The sequence below is a fragment of the Dryobates pubescens genome, chromosome 28 (assembly GCF_014839835.1).
Source record: "Dryobates pubescens isolate bDryPub1 chromosome 28, bDryPub1.pri, whole genome shotgun sequence".
Lineage (NCBI taxonomy): Eukaryota > Metazoa > Chordata > Aves > Piciformes > Picidae > Dryobates > Dryobates pubescens.
The window spans coordinates 3,391,678-3,408,365 of NC_071639.1; the positions used below are offsets into that span (position 1 = coordinate 3,391,678).

General features: G+C 47.5%; 1 protein-coding gene across 1 annotated transcript in view; it reads left to right on the forward strand.

Annotated features, from left to right (window-relative positions):
- The window catches only part of PTPRK (protein tyrosine phosphatase receptor type K), a 536,009-nt gene that overhangs the window by 423,308 nt on the left and 96,013 nt on the right, over window positions 1-16,688 (forward strand). Inside the window, exon 12 of the mRNA XM_054174148.1 lies at window positions 11,778-12,051. Coding sequence (XP_054030123.1) covers window positions 11,778-12,051 — 274 coding nt within the window. The remainder of the gene's footprint in view (window positions 1-11,777; window positions 12,052-16,688) is intronic.

Sequence of the window (16,688 nt, forward strand, 5' to 3'; positions counted from 1 at the left end):
TCTCTTCTCCAGACTAAACAGCCCCAGGGCTCTCAGTCTCTCTTCACAGGGGAGATGCTCAAGTCCCCTAATCACCCTCGTGGCTCTCTGTTGGCTGAAAGAATTGGAGTTGTTCAGCCTGGACAAGAGAAAGCTCTGGAGAGACCTTGGACCTGCATTTCAATATCTCCAGGAGAGCTACAGGAAGGCTGAGGAGGGACAGATTAGAAGGGCTTAGAGTGAAAGGGAGAGGGGCAATGGTTAAAGCTGGAGCAGAGGACATCAGGAGGAATTTTTTCACAGTGAGTGAGGTGAAATCCTGGAACAGGTTGCCCAAGGATGTGGTTGAAGCCCCATCCCTGGAGGCATTCAAGATCAGACTTGATGTGGCCCTGAGCAGCCTGATCTAGTTTGAGATGCCCCTGCTGCCTGCGGGGGGGTTTGGACAGGATGGCCTTTGAGGCTCCCTTCCAACCCGCTGCAGTCTGTGAATCCGTGACACCCTTTTGCTTTTCCAAACAGAATTACACCATGAGCAGATCTAGTTGTGCCTCAGCCTCTCCATCAGTGCAGCCCCCCAGGAGGCAGCTGTTCCTTAACTCAAGTGAAATCCATGTGTGGCTGTCAGTCATGTCTTGGAGCCACTACGTGCCGCAGCCATCACGCTTTACACAGGACTCTAATCACGGCTCCCCTGTCAAGCCTTATCATGTAATCCCTGGCGTTCTTTATGGCCTCCTGAAGTTTTAAACCAAATTACAAACTCAAAATGCAAAGGGGGGAGGCAGGTCTGGGTGGCTGGGGCTGCCTGTGAAGCGTGCAGCGCTTTCACCATCAATCTTGTGGATGAGATCCCGGTTGGTGGCATGGCTGCTGCTTCACTGATGCAGCTGGAGATGTGATTTATCACTGGAGTCTTTCTGAGGGATGCTAACTGAGCACCAGCAAAGCAATCTTTTGCCTTCAAATCCTGCTGCAGATGAGGATTCTGAAGGATGGAGAATCAGCATAGAGAAATTTTCAATGCTAACATTTGTTTGATTAGGTTGGCAAGGTGCTTTTCTCATAGACCCATGTGGTAAATCACAGAATACAGGATTAACCAGGTTGGAAAAGACCTCAGAGATCATCAAGCCCAACCTATCACCCAGCACCATCTAATCAACTAAACCATGGCACCAAGTGCCTCATCCAGACTCCTCTTAAATATTTCCAGCAATGGAGACTCCATTGCCTCCCTGAGCAGCACATTCCAATGGCCAATCTCTCTTTCTTCCTAGCAGCCTAAACCTCCCCTGGCACAGCTTGAGTCTGTGTCCTCTTGTTCTGGTGCTGCTTGTCTGGGAGAAGAGACCAACCCCCACCTTGCTACAACCTCCCTTCAGGGAGTTGGAGAGAGCAAGGAGGTCTCCTCTGAGCCTCCTCCCCAGGCTAAACACTCCCAGTTCCCTCAGCCACTCCTCATAGGGCTTGTAAAAGTCATAGAGCACTCCTGTCTCTTTGAAGCTGCAGCTGAAGAGCTTCCAGTTACAAGAAGACTAAGAAAAAAAGAGAATTCTACAGGAAGCATAATCCTAGAGTCACAGAATGTTAGGGGTTGGAAGGAGCATCCAGAGATCAAGTCCCAACCCCCTAGCAAAGCAGGATCACCCAGGGCAGGTCACACAGGAACACATCCAGTTGACTTTTGAAAGTCTCCAGAGAAGGAGACTCCACAGCCTCTCTGGGCAGCCTGCTCCAGGGCTCCAGCACCCTCACAGGAAAGAAGCTTCTCCTCAAGTTGAGGTGGAACTTCCTGGGTTCCAGCTTACACTTACTGTTCCTTGTCCTGTTACTGGGCACTACTGAAAAGAGCTTGGCACCTTCATCCTGACACCCAGCCTTCAGCTATTGATTAGATCCCCTCTCAGCCTTCTCTTTTACAGAGTAAACAGCCTCAGGGCTCTCAACCTTTCCTCATCACACAGATTCTCCAGTCCCTCCCTGTCCCTCTTTAACTGGGGTCTTAATACTCCAGATGTGGTCTCAGCAGGGCAGAGTAGAGGTGGGAGGAGAACCTCCCTCGACCTGCTGCCCACACTCTTCTTAATGCACCCCAGGATGCTATTTGCCTTCTTGGCTACAAGGGCTCATTGGTGTCCCATAGATAACTTACTGTCCACCAGGACTGCAAGCTCCTTCTCCATGGAACTGCCCCTAGCAAGTCAACCCCTAACCTGTACTGGTGCAAGGGGTTACTCCTCCCCAGGTGCAGGGCTCTACACTTGTTCTTGTTGAACCTTTTTTCTTTGGTTGGTTGTTTTTCTTCCATTTTGCAAGGAATAATGAAGTGGACCATGGCAGGGAGCTGATCAGACTTAGTTGTTGGCTGGAATTCCAAGAGCTGGGGTTGTAGCTTGGGCTGTCAGCACCTCTGGCAGCTGTGCAGTGAGAGGACACAGTGTCTCCACTAGATGTGTAGAAGAATCTCTAGTTAGTGTTAAAGCCTAGCCAGAATGGAATGGAACGGAACGGAATGGAATAATCAGGTTGGAAAAGACCTTTGAGATCATGAAGTCCAACCTATCACCCAACACTATCTAATCAGACCTGTCAGTCTGACCTCAGTGCCAGGCAAGATTATGGAACAGGTCATCTTGAGTGTGATCACTCAGCACTTACAGCATGGCCAAGGGATCAGGCCCAGCCAGCATGGATTTAGGAAGGGCAGGTCCAGCCTGACCAACCTGATCTCCTTCTATGATCAGGTGACTGCCTGGTAGATGTGGGGCAGGCTGTGGATGGAGTCTGCCTGGACTTCAACAAAGCCTTTGACACCATCCCCCATAGCAAACTCCTGGCCAAGCTGTCAGCCCCTGGCTTGGACAGCAGCTCTCTGAGCTGGGTTAGGAACTGGCTGGAGGCTGAGCCCAGAGAGTGGTGGTGAATGGTGCCACAGCCAGCTGGCAGCCAGGCACCAGTGGTGTGCCCCAGGGAGCAGTGCTGGGCCCCAGCCTGTTCAGTATCTTTACTGATAATCTGGATGAGGGCATTGAGTCCATCAGCAGTAAATTTGCAGATGACAGCAAGCTGGGGGCAGGAGTTGATCTGTTAGAGGGTAGAAGAGCTCTGCAGAGGGACCTTGCCAGGCTGGGCAGATGGGCAGAGTCCAAGGGCAGGAGATTGAACACATCCAAGTGCCAGGTGCTGCACTTTGGCCACAGCAACCCCATGCAGTGCTACAGGCTGGGGTCAGAGTGGCTGAGAGCAGCCAGGCAGAAAGGGACCTGGGGGTAGTGGTTAACAGCATCTGAACATGAGCCAGCAGTGTGCCCAGGTGGCCAAGAAGCCCAATGGCCTCCTGGCCTGCATCAGGAAGAGTGTGGCCAGCAGGAGCAGGGAAGTCCTTGTGCCCTGTGCTCAGCACTGGTTAGGCCACACCTTGAGTCCTGTGTCCAGTTCTGGGCTCCTCAGTTTAGGAAAGATGTTGAGATGCTGGAAGGTGTCCAGAGAAGGGCAACAAAGCTGGGGAGGGGTCTGGAGGGAGGTCTGAGGGAGCTGGGGTTGCTTAGCCTGAAGAAGGGAAGGCTCAGGGCAAACCTTCTTGCTCTCTACAGCTATATGGAAGGAGGTTGTAGCCAGCTGGGGGTTGGTCTCTTCTCCCAGGCAGCCAGCACCAGAACAAGAGGACACAGTCTTAAGCTGTGCCAGGGGAGGTTTAGGCTGGATGTTAGGAAGAAGTTCTTCCCAGAAAGAGAGATTGGCCACTGGAATGTGCTGCCCAGGGAGGTGGGTAGGACTGTGTTCCCCACTGCTTCTCCTCACAGGCTGATTGGGAACCTGAATGTTTAGGGGGGGGTGAAGAGGAAGGTCTCTTCTGGCTGTTTGTCTTGGTCTGGGTAGGTTTGCTTCAGTGAAGAAAAAATAAAAAGGGAGGAAAAAAGGAAGAATTTGATGTGGAAAAGTAATTTCTTCATGGAAAAGCTCAGCTGAGCAGCTGTATCTTCAACAATTTCCCTGCTCTCAGACAACTTGTTGGCCTTTTATGATCCTGATGAGTGATGTAGCAGGTTCTGAAATTTGAATTAGTCTTCAGAACAGCTCAGAATTTATTCTAGTCATCAGGGAGACAGAATATTGTCAGCTAGGTTTCCCACTCCTCCCTCTTTATTTTTGTCTTTTGTTCATTCTTTACTGCATGGTGAGATTGGAGGGGGAAAAAAACCCTTTGCTATTGTAGGAATTCCCTCAGCTCCAGTCAGAAGAAAGCTCTCTCAATAATTGAACTCCCATCTTTACATACCCCCAAAAAAAATGTGTAGAAAAGGTAGATAATTGAAGCTGGGATTAGTAATACATCAAAATGCAAGGACAGGCAGAGTCCACAGCCTTTAAACTTTCTCTTCCAGCCTGCTGTCAGGCCACATTTACAGCCCCATGGTTCAAGTTGCCAGTTTAACTTTGGCTTCTTTAAAGGCTGGAACATCTGCCTTGGGAGGCAGTGCTGAGAGACCTGGGGCTGTTTAGCCTGGAGAAGAGCAGACTGAGGAAGGATCTCATTAATGCTGATCAATAGCTACAGAAGGATGGAGCCAAACTCTTCTCAGCAGTGTAGCAGACACAAACTGGCACACGGGAAGTTCCATCTAGACATAGGGAACGTTCTTCCCTTTGAGGGTGGCAGAGCACTGGAGCAGGCTGCCCAGAGATGGTGTGGAGTCTCCTTCTCTGGAGGCATTCCAAACCCCCCTGCACTGTTGAGCTCACCTCTGGAGTATCATGTCTAGTTCTGGGCTCCCTGCTTCAAAAAGGGCAGGGAACTGCTTGAGAGAGTACAGCAAAGGGCTAGGAAGATGATAAGGAGGTTAGAACATCTGTCTGATGAAGAAAGGCTGAGGGACTTGGAGCTTTTTAGCCTGGAGACTAAGTGGGGGATCTCATCAGTGCTGATCAATACTTCAAGGGTGGGTGCCAGGAGGATGGGACCAGGCTTCTTTCAGTGGTGCCCAGTGTCAGGACGAGGGGTACCAGGCACAAACTTGCACGTCAGAGGTTCCAGCTAAACATCAGCAGGAACTTCTTTAAGAGTGATGGAGCCCTGGAGCAGGCTGCCCAGAGAGGTGGTGAAGTCTCCATCGCTGGAGTCACGCAAAACCCTCCTGGTTCCTGCACAATCTGCCCTCCATGATGCTGCTTCAGCAGTGGGGGTTGGACTCAATGATCTCCAGACATCCCCTCCAGTCCCTGCCAGTCTGTGTGATTTTATTCTTCACATCGGGGGGCTGGAGAATGGCCAAGCAGAGAGGGACCTGGGGGTACTGATTGATGGTAGGCTGAACATGAGCCTGCAGTGTGCCCAGGTCGCCAAGAGTGCCAAAGGCATCCTGGCCTGCATCAGGAAGAGTGTGGCCAGCAGGAGCAGGGAAGTCCTTGTGCCCTGTGCTCAGCACTGCTTAGGCCACACCTTGAGTCCTGTGTCCAGTTCTGGGCTCCTCCGTTTAGGAAAGATGTTGAGGTGCTGGAAGGTGTCCAGAGAAGGGCAACAAAGCTGGGGAGGGGTTAGGAACACAGCCCTGTGAGGAGAGGCTGAGGGAGCTGGGGTTGCTTAGCCTGGAGAAGAGGAGGCTCAGGGGAGACCTTCTTGCTCTCTACAACTACTTGAAGGGAGGTTGTAGCCAGGTGGGGGTTGGTCTCTTCTCCCAGGCAACCAGTACCAGAACAAGAGCACACAGTCTCAAGCTGCACCAGGGGAGGTTTAGGCTGGAGGTTAGGAAGAAGTTCTACACAGAGAGAGAGATTGCCCATTGGAATGGGCTGCCTGGGGAGGTGGTGGAGTCACCATCACTGGAGGTATTTAGGAGGAGACGTGATAGGGTGCTTGGTTGCATGGTTTAATTGATTAGATGGTGTTGGATGATAGGTTGGACGCGATGATCTCGTAGGTCTCTTCCAACGTGGTCTGGTCTATTCTATTCTATTCTATTCTATTCTATTCTATTCTATCTCGCAGCAAGGTGTCCTTTCCCACCACTGCAATGTGTGCACAGGGTAACAGTGCTGCTTTGGAGCCACTGCAGTGTTTAGTCAGTAGGTTTAAACAGATGGTGGTATCACAGAGCACCCAAAGGTAAATGGCTGTATCCCTCTGTGCCTTCTTAGCCTAAAAGTGTTGCATGAAAACTCCTGCCAGATTCCCTTTCCAAAGAGGAAAGGCACGTCTCTTATTGGGGAAAAAAAAGAAATTACTTGTGAAAATTTTAAAATAAATAAAATTAAAGGAAAGGAAAAGAAAATTTAAAAAATAAAATAAATAAAATTAAATTGGATAAAATTTTTAAATCAATAAAAATTTTAAAGAAATAAAAATTTTAAATAAATAAAATTAAATATTTTTTTAAAAATAAAAATGAAATTAATAAAATGAAATGAAATTAAATTAAAAAATAAAATAAAAATTCCAAAAAGTAATAAAGAAAATAAAAATAAAGAAAATAAATAAAATTGTAAAATAAGTAAAATAAAATAAAATTTCCCAAAAAAATTAAAAAATAAAGAAAAAATAAGGTCAATAAAATTTAAAAAAAAATTAAAAAATAAAATAAAAAAGAAATTAAATAAATGAAATTTTAAAATAAATAAAATAAAAATTTAAAATAAAATAAAATAAATAAAATTTTAAAATAAATAAAATAAACTAAATAACATTTCCAAAACAATAAAAAAATAAAATAAATACACTTTTAAAGTAAATAAAATTACATAAATTCATTTTTTTACAATAGTAAAATAAATTAATTTTTTTTAAAAAATTAAAACCAAAATAAAAAGAAAAGGAAATAAATAAAAATGTCAAGAAAATAAAATAAAAAATCAAACTAAAATAAACTTTAAAAAAAATGAAATAAAATAACATTTCCAAAACAATAAAAAATAAAATAAATACACTTTTAAAGTAAATAAAATTACATAAATTCATTTTTTTACAATAGTAAAATAAATAATTTTTTTAAAAAAATTAAAACCAAAATTAAAATGAAGAAAAGGAAATAAATAAAAATGTCAAGAAAATAAAATAAAAAATCAAACTAAAATAAACTTTAAAAGAAATGAAATAAAATAAAATTTCCAAAACAATTAAAAAAAAATAAAATAAATAAACTTTTCAAATAAACAAAGTCACAGACATAAAATTTCAAAAAATGCTGAAGTAAATAAAATGCCCCAAAAATTCAAACCAAGCTACAAATAATTTTTTTTTAAAAAGGGAATGAATAAAAAATTCAAATAAATAAAAGAAAAGCAATAAAATTTAAAATGAGGACAATAAAATTAATAAAATGGGTTTTTTTTTTGGTTAATAAAGAAAATAAATAACATTTTTACCTGAATAAAATCAAGAAAAATCAATAAAATCAATCAAAATAAATAAGCAAAATAAATACAATAAAGCAAATAAAACAAAAGAGAGCCTTGTTGGAGTCTTTTAAGGCTTCCTGCCATTTGCTGTTCTTTCTTTGACTACAAGTAATTGAATAAATGGCTGCAATGTGTGTGCCTATTTCTTCTTTTCCATGTCTAATCAGAGGTAGGAGCACACAAAGCATGATTACTGGAAGCACAGGACATAAGGAGGGAGTTCCTCACGATGAGGGCGATGCAGTACTGGAACAGGTTGCTCAGGGTGTGGGGGAGGCCCCAGCCTGGAGACAATTCAAGGTTAAACTTGATGGGGCTCTGAGCAACCTGATCTAGTTGGGGATGTCCCTGCTGACTGCAGGGGGGTTGGACATAAGATGATGTTTGAGGGTCTCTTCCAGCTTGATGCATTTTGTGATGCTCTGATTTATACAAATGACTTTATTTGAAAGCACTTCAGAGCCTTCCTGTTTCTTTGGCGGCCAGTACCAGGACAAGAGGACACAGTCTCAGGCTGCGCCAGGGGAGGTTCAGGCTGGATGTTAGGAAGAAGTTCTATACAGAGAGAGTGATTGCCCATTGGGATGGGCTGCCTGGGGAGGTGGTGGAGTCACCATCACTGGAGGTGTTCAGGAGGAGACTTGATAGGGTGCTTGGTGCCGTGGGTTAGTTGTTTGGGTGGTGTTGGATTGGTTGATGGGTTGGACACGATGATCTTGAAGGTCTCTTCCAACCTGGTTTATTCTATTCTATTCTATGTATTCTATGTTTGTGATCTCAGTAAAAAAATTGCCCTCCCTTTTCTCTGACATTCCAAGATCACCTGGTGGTTTTCATAGAATCATAGAATCAATAAGGTTGGAAAAGACCTTTGAGATCATCAAGTCCAACCTATCACCCAGCACCATCTAATCAACTAAACCATGGCACCAAGTGCCACATCCAATCCCTTTTTTAACATCTCCAGGGATGGGGACTCCACCACCTCCCTGGGCAGCACATTCCAATGACAAATGACTCTCTCAGTGAAGAACTTTCTCCTCACCTCCAACCTAAACTTCCCCTGGCACTGCTTGAGACTGTGTCCTCTTGTTCTGGTGCTGCTTGCCTGGGAGAAGAGACCAACCGCCTCCTGGCTACAGCCTCCCCTCAGGCAGTTGCAGAGGGCAAGAAGGTCTCCCCTGAGCCTCCTCTTCTCCAAGCTAAACAACCCCAGCTCCCTCAGCCTCTCCTCATAGGGCTTGTGCCATTCAAGGAAATAATACTTTAGTCCTAGTATTTAGCTCTCATGCCCCTGCATCTTTGATTTTGGAGGAGTTTTGGTCTCTGAAGAGACCCAGCCCTGAAAAAAAAAGAGAGATGTGCCTTAAAATAATAAAAACAGACAAACCAAAACCTCCAAACCCAAAACAAAGTCATCTCATCTACCCTTTATTCTATAAAATAGGGAGAAGCAGGGGGGAGGTGGAAGGGAAGGTTGTTAATTTGGTAGCTGTGGTGGATCTTGACAAGCAAGGCTGTCCCAGGGGATGGTCGCCTCCATCTCATGCAGGCATTGCGCTCCCCTTCCCCTCTCCCTGCTGGCTTTCTCCTCCCGGGCTGGCAGGGTGTCAGGGATGACAAATTTCCTGCTCTTCTGACACTTCAGAGAGCAGAATTTGTGTCTGTCTCAGTCCTTTGGCAGCTCATGAAGAGAGGACTGGCAGGATGGAGGGAGCAGAGACGTGGTGTCTGTGCTTCCCACTCTTCTCCACTTGGTTGGCTGGCTGGTTTGGGGTGGGTGATTTTAACCCTGCCTGGGTCCAGGGCCAGGCCAGGGAGGGAGTGAACTCCAGTAGTAATTTTGGTTTTTGGCCTTGGAACATTATAAACAAAAATGCTTTTTAGTGTCTTACATCCTGTGGAGTTTGTAAAACACTGATGCTTGCAGGTTTGGGGTTTGGGTTGGTTTTTTGTTTGCTAGTACATTAATTTGGAAGGCTCAAGAACGATTCTGGATGCCCAGAGGTCTCGTGGAGGGGATTTGTTGGTGCAGGCTGCATTAAATGGACATGGTTAACAGCTCGACCTCATCACACCAAGTGATTTATAACCAAGCTCAGCTCACAAGCAGTTTATGAGGAGCAGAGGTCCCTGGAACCAACTCATCTCTTTTTGGTTTGTTTACATTCTTCCTTTCACCCAGAGCTTTAAAAATGAAGTGACTCTGTGCATTCCTCTTGGATGCTGAAGGGGAGGGAAGAGACTTCCCTCCTTCATTTTTCAGGTGCTGGGAGAAGGAGTTGCTAGCTTTTTTGGTCATTTCAGCTCAGGAAAGGCATGGAACTAATTTCTTATTTTTCCTTCTCTCCTTCCTTCCATTCCCCAGTATCATACTTCATCTCTGCCACTGCAGTTATTGGGTTTTCTGGGCAGCAGGAGCAGAGAAAATGGACAAAATAATTTAATGCTGCTCCCTAAGTTCTGAAGGAAGGAGGATTGCCTTTGCTTTTTGGAGCCCCTGCAGCAATGCAGTGCTGCTTCGAGAAGCCTGTTCAATTTTGCTTGTTCTGTTTAGAGAGCTTTAAAACAAAACCAAGACAGGCAATTCTGCCAGCTTAATGGAATAGCTTCAGGTCTTGTCTGCATGCTTCGGCATATTTCCTTAGTAACCTTTCCTAAGGTCCTCACATGTGGCTGGGTATGAATGAGAGATTGTGTGCATGCAGGTGTGTGTCTGGGTGCAGGTGTGTGCATATCACAGATCAGAGGATGTTAGGGGTTGGAAGGCACCTCTGGAGATCTTTGAGTCCAAGCCCCCTGCCAGAGCAGGAGCAGAGAATCCAGCACAGGTCACACAGGAACACATCCAGACAGGGCCGGAAAGTCTCTAGAGAAGGAGACTCCACAACCTCTCTGGGCAGCCTGCTCCAGGGCTCTGTGACCCTCACAGTGAAGAAGTCCTTCCTCATGTTAAGGTGGAACCTCCTGTGCTGGAGTTTCCATCCATTGCCCCTTGTTCTATCACAGGGCTCTGCTCAGTTTGCCTGTCCCTGTCCCTTCTTTCCTGACCCCCAGCCCTTAGATATTGATAGACATTGATCAGATCCCCTCTCAGTCTTCTCCACTCCAGCCTAAACAGCCCCAGGGCTCTCAGCCTCTCCTCATAGGACAGTGCTGCAGTCCCTTCATCATCCTTGTAGCCCTCTGTTGGACTCTCTCCAGCAGATCCCTGTCCCTCCTGAACTGGGGAGCCCAGAACTGGTTGCACTATTCCAGGTGGGGCCTCACCAGGACAGAGTAGAAGGGGAGGAAAACCTCCCTCAATCTGCTGGACGCACTTCTTAATGCACCCCAGGATGCCATTGGCCTTCTTAATAATTTGCCTTCTTAGTGATTCTTAATAATGCTTAATAATTCTTAATAACCCTTCTTAAGAACTCTTCAAATGCCAAACCCATTTTTTTTCCCCTTTATTTTTTGGGGGTAAAAACTGAAGAATTGCCTCCTCCTCTCAGTATGGAAGCTCTCTACTTCTGCAGAGCAGAGGAGGCTGATAATGAGTTGGTACCACCCTGCAGTCAGGCAGCTCCCCTAAGGGAGAAAGAATTCTAATTACCTCTGCTGGTTTGGGCAGGGGGTTTGGAAAAGTGACCAAGCCTTGGCCACTTTCAAGGGAGGTATTGGGAGGTTGGCTTAACATTTTAATAGGCCAAAAGCCATCTGCTTCAGCAACTTGGGGTGTTTCATCATTGAGAACTGTGGAGGAATGAGGCAGTCTATTTTGGTGGAATGGACAGATTTCTGTCCATCTGTGCTTGGATTGCAGCATGTCACTTGTGCTTTAGATCTACATAGCTCTGAGCCAAGAGAGAAGCCACGGCAAGGTCAAGAGGTGGAGAAGCTTGTCAGCACATTCTGTCTCTAACGATGTGACAACTGGAAATCGGTGCTTCAAGCATAGCCTAGAGGCAGTCATTATGTTGGGCCTTGAAGCTCAGTTGTCTCTAATATCATTTCAAAGGGAAATGCTAACTTCAGCTGCTTCTGATTAGCCAAGGGTTTCATCAGTTGTAGTTTAAAGCCAGAGTCATTCCTGGCTTTCTACAAAAGACAAGAGCCTAAAAGAAAAAAAGATAAGTGGAAAAAATCCCTCATTGTTAGGAGGCTGTGTATAGATTTGTAATGTTTTTCCTGAAGGAAATGGATTCTGCTGCTTCCCAATGACTGCCTGAGAAAGCCTTGCTGGATTTCCAGCCTTTGTTCCTGCTCCGCATCCATGCATCTGCTGTCCTCTCCCCTTTTCTTCCTTTCTTTTCTGCTTCACTTTGCACAAAGCAATTGAGTTAATATTGTCATGAGACCAGAGGGCTGACCTTAGCCACTGACCTTAAAGCTTTGCTGATTTTCCTCTGTCTCTCTAGTGCCTACCAGATCGTTGTGGAGGAGCTGCACCCACACCGGACCAAGCGAGAAACAGGAGCCATGGAGTGCTACCAAATCCCTGTCACCTACCAGACGGCTCTTAGCGGGGGGTCACCCTATTACTTTGCAGCTGAGCTGCCCCCAGGCAACCTGCCAGAGCCAGCCCCCTTCACTGTGGGTGACAACAGGACTTACCAGGGCTTCTGGAACCCACCACTGGCTCCTCGGAAGGGCTACAACATCTATTTCCAGGCCATGAGCAGCGTTGAGAAGGTAAGTGCCACCCACACCTTGCACAGAGCCACAGAAGGGTGGCAGGTAGCAGGCACCACTGGAGATCACCTACTCCAAGCCCATGCCAGGGCAGGTTCACATACAAGAAGTTACAGAGGGACAGCACCCATGTGGAAGAGAATAGAATAGAATTAACCAGGTTGGAAGAGACCTTTGAGATCATCAAGTCCAACCTATCACCCAACACCATCTAATCAACTAAACCATGGCACCAAGGGCCTCATCAAGTCTCTTCCTAAACACCTCTAGAGATGGTGACTCCACCACCTCCCTGGGCAGCACATTCCAATGGGCAATCACTCTCTCTGTGAAGAATTTATTCCTAACATCCAGCCTAAACTTCCCCTGGCACAGCTTGAGACTGTGTCCTCTTGTTCTGCTGCTGGGGGCCTGGGAGAAGAGACCAACCCCCTCCTGGCTACAACCTCCCTTTAGGGAGTTGTAGAGAGCAAGAAGGTCTCCCCTGAGCCTCCTCCAGGCTGAGCAACCCCAGCTCCCTCAGCCTCTCCTCACAGGGCTGTGCTCCAGACCCCTCCCCAGCTTTGTTGCCCTTAATAGAATAAACCAGGTTGGAAGAGACCTTCAAGATCATCAAGTCCAACCTATCATCCAACACCACCTAATCAACTAACCCATGGAACCAAGCATCCTGTCAAGCCTCGCCCTGAACACCCCCAGCGACGGCGACCCCACCACCTCCCCAGGCAGCCCATTCCAATGGGCAATCACTCTCTCTGTGTAAAACTTCCTCCTAACCTCCAGCCTAAACCTCCCCTGATGCAGCCTGAGACTGTGTCCTCTTGTTCTGGTACTGGTCGCCTGGGAGAAGAGACCAACCTCTGCCTCACCACAACCCCCCTTCAGGTAGTTGTAGAGAGCAATAAGGTCACCCCTGAGTCTCCTCTTCTCCAGGCTAAGCAACCCCAGCTCCCTCAGCCTCTCCTCACAGGCACAGCTCCAAGCCCCTCACCAACCTTGTCGCCCTTCTCTGGACACGCTCCAGCAAGTCAACATGCTCTCCAGAGAGAGACTCCAGCACCTCCCTGGGCAGCCTGGTCCAGTGCTCAATGTAAAGAAGCTCCTCCTCATGTTTAGATGGAACTTCCTATGTTCAAGCTTGTGCCTGGTGCCACTTGTCCTTGCTCCTGGAAAGAGTCAAGGTGGTGCCCATGGTAACAACTGGCACTGCTGGACGTGGGTGAAGTTAGGTGTTGGCAGTGGCTGTAACCCCTTCCATGCTGTGACAACAGCTGCTCTTGTGTTGTGTTGTAGTAACTGCTACCTGGGGAGAGTTTGCTACATCTTGTAGTAATTGTCTGAGGAAAGTCATTGCTGGGTTCAGTTTTAGGCCCCTCACTATGGGAAAGAAATTGAGCTGCTGGAGCATGTCCAGGGAAGGGCAACAAAGCTGGGGAAGGGTCTGGAGAACAGGGCTGGGGAGGAGCAGCTGAGGGAACTGGGGGTCTTTAGTCTGGAGAAGAGGAGGGTAAGAGGAAACCTCATAGCTCTCTACAACTACTTGACAGGAGGTTGCAGTGAGGTGGGGGTTGGTCTCTTCACCCTAGTCTCAGGTGATAGGATGAGAAGAAATGGCCTGAAATTGTCCCAGGGGAGGATTAGGTTGTAGATTAGGAAACAATTTCTTTGCTGCAAGAGTGGTCAGGGATTGGGAGAGGCTGCCCAGGGAGGTGGTGGAGTCACCATAGCATCATAGGATCATAGAATCAGTAAGGTTGGAAAAGACCTCAAAGATCGTCAAGTCCATCCTCTCACCCAAGACCCTGTGAGTACTAAACCATGGCACCAAGTGCCACATCCAATCCCCATGCCTGGAGGTGTTCAGGAAACCTGTGGCCATGGCACCTGTGGCCATGGTACGCTCGGAAATGGACTGTAGAGCTGGGGTGAGGGTTACTCTGTGATCCTCCCAGACATTTTGAACAGAAGTGGCTAAGTGAATCCAGTACCTGGGGAGAATGCTAATTAGTGAGATGATCCTGATGAACCTTGTGGGGCTTTCATTTAGCTGGAAGGCTTGACTTGTGGAACACCTGACGGGGAATCCTCAGCTAATAGAATAGAATAGACCAGACCAGACCAGACCAGGTTGGAAGAGACCTTCAAGATCATTGTGTCCAACCCATCAACCAATCCAACACCACCTAATCAACTAACCCATGGCACCAAGCACCCCATCAACTCTCCTCCTGAACACCTCCAGTGATGGTGACTCCACCACCTCCCCAAGCAGCCCATTCCAATGGGCAATCTCTCTCTCTGTGTAGAACTTCTTCCTAACATCCAGCCTGAACCTTCCCTGGCACAGCTTGAGACTGTGTCCTCTTGTTCTGGTGCTGGTTGCCTGGGAGAAGAGACCAACATCTGTCTGTCTACAACCTCCCTTCAGGGAGTTGTAGAGAGCAAGAAGGTCTCCCCTGAGCCTCCTCTTCTCCAGGCTAAGCAACCCTAGCTCCCTCAGCCTCTCCTCACAGGGCTGTGCTCCAAACCCCTCACCAACTTCATTTCCCTTCTCTGGACACCTTCCAGCAAGTCAACATCCTGCCTAAACTGAGGAGCCCAGAACTGGACACAGGACTCAAGGTGTGGCCTAACCAGTGCAGTGTACAGGGGCAGAATGACCTCCCTGCTGCTGCTGGCCACACTCTTCCTGATGCAGGCCAGGATGCCATTGGCCCTCTTGGCTGCCTGGGCACACTGCAGGCTCATTCTTTCCAAGCTGTGTTTGCAAAGCAGCGTCAGTGTGTTTTACCTGGTGCTGGGCAATCTTGTGGAGGAGGGAGGTCCCAGGGGATGCATTCAGGGCTGGAGTGCTGGACTAGAGGGAGCATATTTTATGGATTGAAACTGTCATTATTATATTTTCTAATTACATGCTAATATTGTTTGGAGTGATCTCACCGAGCAGCAGCTGCATCCTCTCACGCAACCTTCTGCTGGTTCAGACTGTTTGCTTTTAAAATGACTGCACATTGTGCAGCAAGGTCAGAAAACCCATTTAGGACTGACCCTCATCTCTTCAACTTGTCCAAACTGTGCAGATAACCAAGTCATCCCTCTGTTCATTTCAGTCGCTGGCCAAAACCAAACCAAAACACACACACACCTAAAAAGAGTGAAGTGCATACAAATTGTCTCTGCATGTGCAACTTCTTCTGGAGCATGTGGCTGGCAAGGCTCCCATCTTTCCTGGGCAGATGGTACAGGTTGTAGTTTAACTGTCTCATAGGATACCTGGGCTGCTGCTGTGCTCCCTCCATCCTCTAGCAGGAGGGAGCATGTTGCTGGTCAGAGAATCACAGAACTGTTTGGGCAGGAAAAGATCTCCATGATCTTTGAGTCCAGGCATCAACCCACCCCCATCATACCTATTAAATCAAGTCCCAGAGTGCCATGGCCACAGGTTTCCTGAACACCTCCAGGGAGGGCAACTCCATCACCTCCCTGGGCAGCCTGTTCCAATCCCTGACCACTCTTGCAGCAAAGAAATTGTTTCCTAATCTCCAACCCAATCCTCCCCTGGCACAATTTCAGGCCATTTCCTCTCCTTCTGTCACCTGAGACTAGGGAGAAGTTCTGGGCCCATGAATTTAAGAAGGACATTGAGACTCTTCAACATGTCCAGAGAAAGGGCAGTGAGGCTGGGGAGAAGCCTCAAGTACAGCCCTGTGAGGAGAGGCTGAGGGAGCTGGGGTTGCTTAGCCTGGAGAAGAGGAGGCTCAGGGGGGACCTTACTGCTCTCTACAACTACCTGAAAGGAGGTTGTAGCCAGGTGGGGGTTGGTCTCTTCTCCCAGGCAGCCAGCAGCAGAACAAGAGGACACAGTCTCAAGCTGTGCCAGGGGAAGTTTCGGGTGGAGGTGAGGAGAAAGTTCTTCACTGAGAGAGTAATTGGCCATTGGAATGTGCTGCCCAGGGAGGTGGTGGAGTCCCCATCCCTGGAGGTGTTCAAGAGGGGGTTAGATGTGGCACTTGGAGCCATGGTGTAGTAGTCATGAGGTGTTGGGTGATAGGTTGGACTTGATGATCTCTGAGGTCTTTTCCAACCTTATTGATTCTAAGAGACCATCCCGCACCTCACTCCAACCTCCTTTCAGGGAGTGCAGTGAGGTCTCCCCTCAGCCTCCCCTCCTCTAGGCTGAACAACCCCAGTTCCCTCAGCTGCTCCTCAGGGAACTGATTTGCATCAGGTGAATCTGCTGAAGACTCTCATGATGTATCAAGACCTATGTTTGGACAGAGTACAAAGGAAATGTACCTTCTTTGCTGCATGGCACTGTTAGAGGTCAACAGTGGCTCAGGGTTTCTGTGCCATGACAGCATTACTCACCCCACCCTTTCTTCCACTGCACCCTCTCTCTGAATTCTTCTGGCATGACTTCCATACAAATTGAATCATCTGAAACTTGGCTACATTTGGGTTGCCCTGCACTTCTTTTCCCCATCATGATCCTGTATCGTTAAGACCAACATCAAGGTTTCATTCAGCCTTTTTAAAGGCACAGACACCCAGGCTTCTCCCCAGAGAATTAGTCACAGAATGCCAGCTTAAAAGGGACCCCAAGGGGCATCTGACCCAACCTTTCTAGGTGATAGTGG